The sequence below is a fragment of the Poromitra crassiceps genome (assembly GCF_964638095.1).
Source record: "Poromitra crassiceps genome assembly, chromosome: 7".
NCBI classification, from domain to species: Eukaryota; Metazoa; Chordata; class Actinopteri; order Beryciformes; family Melamphaidae; genus Poromitra; species Poromitra crassiceps.
The window spans coordinates 60,365,641-60,372,195 of record NC_139628.1 but is presented as its reverse complement, the minus strand read 5'-3'; the positions used below and the strand labels follow the sequence as shown (position 1 = coordinate 60,372,195).

General features: G+C 45.5%; 1 protein-coding gene across 1 annotated transcript in view; it reads left to right on the top strand.

Annotated features, from left to right (window-relative positions):
- Positions 1 to 1,504: 1,504 nt before the first annotated feature.
- The window catches only part of arhgef40 (Rho guanine nucleotide exchange factor (GEF) 40), a gene marked incomplete at its 5' end in the record, with an annotated part of 54,384 nt that continues 49,333 nt past the window's right edge, over positions 1,505 to 6,555 (top strand). The window contains 5 exons of the mRNA XM_083640246.1: positions 1,505 to 1,511; positions 1,965 to 3,225; positions 4,670 to 4,908; positions 5,060 to 5,245; positions 5,902 to 6,016. Coding sequence (XP_083496372.1) covers positions 1,505 to 1,511; positions 1,965 to 3,225; positions 4,670 to 4,908; positions 5,060 to 5,245; positions 5,902 to 6,016 — 1,808 coding nt within the window. The remainder of the gene's footprint in view (positions 1,512 to 1,964; positions 3,226 to 4,669; positions 4,909 to 5,059; positions 5,246 to 5,901; positions 6,017 to 6,555) is intronic.

The window sequence follows — 6,555 nt, the reverse complement described above, 5'->3', positions numbered from 1 at the left end:
TGTGTGCATGCCTAGGAGATAGATGTTTATGGGAGATGAGTTAGATGTGTGCATGCCTAGGAGATAGATGTTTATGAGAGATGAGTTAGATGTGTGCATGCCTAGGAGATAGATGTTTATGAGAGAGGAGTTAGATGTGTGCATGCCTAGGAGATAGATGTTTATGAGAGAGGAGTTAGATGTGTGCATGCCTAGGAGATAGATGTTTATGGGAGATGAGTTAGATGTGTGCATGCCTAGGAGATAGATGTTTATGGGAGATGAGTTAGATGTGTGCATGCCTAGGAGATAGATGTTTATGAGAGATGAGTTAGATGTGTGCATGCCTAGGAGATAGATGTTTATGAGAGATGAGTTAGATGTGTGCATGCCTAGGAGATAGATGTTTATGGGAGATGAGTTAGATGTGTGCATGCCTAGGAGATAGATGTTTATGAGAGATGAGTTAGATGTGTGCATGCCTAGGAGATAGATGTTTATGGGAGATGAGTTAGATGTGTGCATGCCTAGGAGATAGATGTTTATGAGAGATGAGTTAGATGTGTGCATGCCTAGGAGATAGATGTTTATGAGAGATGAGTTAGATGTGTGCATGCCTAGGAGATAGATGTTTATGAGAGATGAGTTAGATGTGTGCATGCCTAGGAGATAGATGTTTATGGGAGATGAGTTAGATGTGTGCATGCCTAGGAGATAGATGTTTATGAGAGATGAGTTAGATGTGTGCATGCCTAGGAGATAGATGTTTATGAGAGATGAGTTAGATGTGTGCATGCCTAGGAGATAGATGTTTATGAGAGAGGAGTTAGATGTGTGCATGCCTAGGAGATAGATGTTTATGGGAGATGAGTTAGATGTGTGCATGCCTAGGAGATAGATGTTTATGGGAGAGGAGTTAGATGTGTGCATGCCTAGGAGATAGATGTTTATGAGAGAGGAGTTAGATGTGTGCATGCCTAGGAGATAGATGTTTATGAGAGAGGAGTTAGATGTGTGCATGCCTAGGAGATAGATGTTTATGAGAGATGAGTTAGATGTGTGCATGCCTAGGAGATAGATGTTTATGGGAGAGGAGTTAGATGTGTGCATGCCTAGGAGATAGATGTTTATGAGAGAGGAGTTAGATGTGTGCATGCCTAGGAGATAGATGTTTATGAGAGAGGAGTTAGATGTGTGCATGCCTAGGAGATATATGTTTATGAGAGATGAGTTAGATGTGTGCATGCCTAGGAGATAGATGTTTATGAGAGAGGAGTTAGATGTGTGCATGCCTAGGAGATAGATGTTTATGGGAGAGGAGTTAGATGTGTGCATGCCTAGGAGATAGATGTTTATGGGAGAGGAGTGGCATTGGGAGTTGCTACAGGAGAAGGTGGTGGAGGAGATATGGATATCAATACGTGACAGGATGGCAGAAACCGTCCCATAACTGGAGGGTAACATGTAACATGGAACCCCTACCTGTTTCCTTTTTGTAAGTCACTCTGAATAAGAACCTTACACAATGTCGAGTTTGGCACTATACTGCCAGGGTTAAACAATATACATTTTTCTGTAGCGGATTGTAGGTTTTTGGGGTGTCAGCCGGAGTTTAGGCTGACAATGTTGTGCACACCGGATAGTTAGTTAGGTTAAGTTAGTTAGGTTAAGTACATACATGCGTGCCTGGGTAGCAAGCAGACGGCGGTATTTGACAATTTAGCAGCTAAATCATAGATTATTGAAAGATATTCCATATTCCAGACTGAAATGCTATAACAGAAGTGGAGTATTGGCCAGAATGACATGAACATTTGGACACTTATTCAGTGGGTATCTTGCATGTTGCGTTCAGGTGCACTGTAAAAACAAAAAATTCCCCTATGTATGGGAAACACTGTACTCAATGTGAATGACACTGCATATACTGTATGGTGCACATAATGATCTATCTTTCATTCTGACTCCTCTCTCTATCTGTCCAGTCGGAGGGGGTCTGGACACCTGCCTGGTCAGCACGTGTGACGGCATCGCCCGCTTACCGTGGAAGGAGGTGGTCTATCCAAAGTTCATCCACGATCCTTCTGACGAGCAGGGCCTGATGTCCACCCACGAGGGCTCCATACCCAACTGCATGCCCAGTAAGGGGGACAGCAGCCTCGGGGGTTGGGGTGGATCTTCCTCTGGAGAACTGGACTCCTGGTCCTGGGATGAGGAGGACGACAATGATCTACCTCCAGATGGGCTGGACACTCAGCCTGCTCTGCCCCGGCGAAGGCGCAGTGAAGATGGGCTTGGGCGGACAGCAAGGCACCCCCAGATGGATGGGGACTATGTGGAGCTCTTGGAGCCCAGAGGAGGCCCTGATGGAGGGGTTGATCCAAGGCAGAGGTACCTGGAGATGCACGGGATCTGTAAGACCAAGACGTTGCCTCTGTGTAGGAGAAGTAAGGCCATCAAACTCCGGAGGGGGAAAGCCTGGGGCTACGGGAGGTTGGACGGATCAGGCAGCTTTCGAGCTGTCCTAGGCAGCAAAAGAGACATGGCGACCCCCAGGGGAGATGCGTTACCTTCTCGGGCCTCGCCAGCGGTCGTTGACCCCGGCAGAGGCAGGCGGTCCTATTCCTCTTCTCTCCACGACTCCGATGAAGGAGATAAACGGAGTCGAGACTCTGAAGGCCTCGAAAGCCACAGGCTTTATTTCGATGGTCCGTCCAAGGAGAGGAGGCCTGGGGTGGGCAGGGAGAGAGAGAGTAACGGCCTCATGCAACCATGCAGGGACAGCCACAGGAGCAAAGACTCTGGCAGCAGTGACAGTTTGGTCACAAATGAGGTCCAAGACTTGACCAATCACAAAGCCGTGCACGTTATAGAGGGCCACTCAGATCACGGCTCTCACTCTGACTCTGTTTTCGAGGATACAGATAAACCACTGAGTGGAGACAGTGATGCCACCACGCCTACGTCAGATGCACCAGAATGTGGAATAAAACCTGGGATGCCATTCGCTGATGTTTCAGCAAGTGGAGGGAATACTAACAGCCCATTGGTTAGTGGATCTAAAGCAAAGAACTCCAAGTGGAGTGGCAAAGGCGAGACAGACAACTCGGCAAAACCTTCTGGGCTTAGCACTGGTTCTTCTGACCCAAAGATGAACCTCACAGCAGAAAGGGACGAGGGGAAGACAGAGGACAGAGTGTGTCCCAGAGGAAAAGAAGTCAAAACAGCAGGATTCAGAGCGCCAAGGTACCGTGAAGCACACAGACTTGTGTTTTTGTGGTGAGAGATATGTACTGTGGCCCACGTTTTCCTATTTGTTTTCTTTTTTCACACTTGCATATGAGAGTCCAGAAAGGATGTAACACCTACATGTGATTTGTACCTGGGCACATACAGGAGTATATATAACTGAAGATATACAATACACAGAGAGATTACTACCTGGGCACATACAGGAGTATATATACCTGAAGATATACAATACACATAGAGATTACTACCTGGGCACATACAGGAGTATATATACCTGAAGATATACAATACACAGAGAGATTACTACCTGGGCACATACAGGAGTATATATAACTGAAGATATACAATACACAGAGAGATTTCTACCTGGGCACATACAGGAGTATATATAACTGAAGATATACAATACACAGAGAGATTACTACCTGGGCACATACAGGAGTATATATAACTGAAGATATACAATACACAGAGAGATTACTACCTGGGCACATACAGGAGTATATATAACTGAAGATATACAATACACAGAGAGATTACTACCTGGGCACATACAGGAGTATATATAACTGAAGATATACAATACACAGAGAGATTACTACCTGGGCACATACAGGAGTATACAGTATATAACTGAAGATATACAATACACAGAGACTTGGCCTTTGTTCACACCATACGCCAACCATACGCCAAAGCCACGCTGAAGCTGAGCTCACGCTTAACCGCTCACACAAGAAGCACTCTCTTTTCCTCGGCACGCCTTGACCCCACCCACAACTTCCATTGACTTCATGCCTGGCTTCACGCTTAGAAAATAGCATTGAATCCTGAATGATCGCTTCAGCGCGGCTTCAGCATGGCTTGAGCGTGGCTTGAGCAAGGCACGCGCGCGGCTGGTGTGAACGGCCTCGCCTGTTAACGCTGTTAACTGTTGATGCCGAAATGAAACTTGTGGGTTCAGCGTAGGTTGAGCGCAGGTTGAGCGTAGGTTGAGCGTAGGTTGAGCGTAGGTTGAACGTCGCTTCGCACATGGTGTGAACGTGGGCTAAGGCTGCAGATATAAGCTGCCATCCAGACACACTAGAGAGATTGAATAGAACAGTAAAACCTCCAGTTTCTGAACCTAAATATCTGTTAAATAGGGAGAAGTAGTAGTAGTAGTAGAAGTATGCACTAATGGCTAAATATAAACTTTTTGACATTTTTATATTTCCTTGAGAAATTTCCTTGCATATTTTGCCATGTTTTAAATTGATGTAATGGAAATTGAACACATTTTAAATTGTGGAGATAACATTTTTAATGTAAATAATTTGTATGTTTTCCTAATATTTCAGTTTGTTATAATTGAGCCGCTGAACAACATGAACAACATGAACAACATGAGTCTTGAGTGATGGAATGTTTGACTTTCTGTTGTGTGGTTGAATTTCAGGAGGAAGCGGAAGGGGAAGGGGGCCAAAGGGAGGGCCAGGTCTGGTGGGCGTGGCCACCAGAAGGCCTCGAAACAAACGGCTAAAGTTCCTCAACCAAGTCCCACCTGCTCTTCCTCAACAACACTACCAATCACAGACAACCAATCAGAACCAGCAGAACAGACAGACGGACCTGATGGAGAACGCACTTCAACCAATGAGGGGACAGAGGACACTCTGTCTAGGAAAAGCAGCACAGGTTTGAAGTTAATTGAAAATAATTAATTGATACTTTTGCTATATTTTTGATCTGGTTCCTGTGTTGGTGTTTCATACATTCCTCTGTTGATTGTATTTGCTTCTTGGAATAATTGTTTTATCCTCATGGTAATCTTTGTATCTCTCAACAGCGACAAAGCCAGAGTATTTGCCTGTCTGTACTGGCCAATCAGGCACATCCTTATTGAACCACTCTAAAGAGGAGGCGGAGTCAGAGGCACATCCCGACCAATCCAATGGACTTTCATATAAAGAACCTCCCCTACTAAGGGAATTGGAGACAAAGTTCCTCCAATCAGGGAAGCTCAAGTTGACAGGTAAGGTCCCTGTAGACATACTTACAGTATGCCATGCAGCTCAGAAAAGTCATTGGTCATCATAGAGTGAACAAAATTGATAGAAATTGTCCAATCTGAAGACAGTGAACAATTTTTGAAGCATGAATTCTCAGTGCTTCAGTTTTCAACTACGGTTAAAATGTGTTTTTACCAAATCAATACTGATATTTCTGTACTGAAGCTGCTGATATAAGCCAACGTTTTGTGCTGATATTCAATATCTTTTTCATTTGACAATTGTTAAAACTATTTTTATTTATTTTTCATTTTTGTCAGGTTGGAAGAGCCTCTGAAAAAAGCATTCAGACCCTCATAGGGCATTGAAACAGACAAATGAAATTAACTACTAACTAACTAACTAACTAACTAACTTAACTACTTAAACAAGCATGATTGAAAAATATGCAAAGAAAATAAATAAAGGTTTTTTAGACTCCTTCATGTAGCTGTGGTGAAAGAGGAACCTGCATCATATCGGGAATGCACAACATTAACTGGCTGATGTCCGATATTTAATCAAATCCTTATATTTAATTGGCAAAACAATTAGTCTCAACACATCATAACTGCCCCGCCCCCTTTTACCTTCCTATTCCAATACTCTCTGCCCCCGCCCTCCTCCTCTCTGTCCACAGGTACAGTCGACAGGTTGGGACGGGCTCTGGTTGCCACGGAGACGCATACACCTGAGGAGGGGACCTGTGAGGAGGAGATGGCCCGCGTGCTGGCCTGCTACCACAGAATCACCCGGTGAGGGTTAGGGTTAGGTGCTGGCCTGCTACCACAGAATCACCCGGTGAGGGTGAGGGTTAGGGTGCTGGCCTGCTACCACAGAATCACCCGGTGAGGGTTAGGGTGAGGGTTAGGGTGCTGGCCTGCTACCACAGAATCACCCGGTGAGGGTTAGGGTGAGGGTTAGGGTGCTGGCCTGCTACCACAGAATCACCCGGTGAGGGTTAGGGTGAGGGTTAGGGTGCTGGCCTGCTACCACAGAATCACCCGGTGAGGGTTAGGGTTAGGGTTAGGGTGCTGGCCTGCTACCACAGAATCACCCGGTGAGGGTTAGGGTTAGGGTGCTGGCCTGCTACCACAGAATCACCCGGTGAGGGTTAGGGTTAGGGTTAGGGTTAGGGTTAGGGTTAGGGTTAGGGTTAGGGTGAGGGTTAGGGTTAGGGTTAGGGTGCTGGCCTGCTACCACATAATCACCCGGTGAGGCTCCAGTCAGGACATCTCAGAGAAGCATTCGAGTCTTTGAAACAGTCGTAATAGTTTGTTTTTCATTTTTCAAC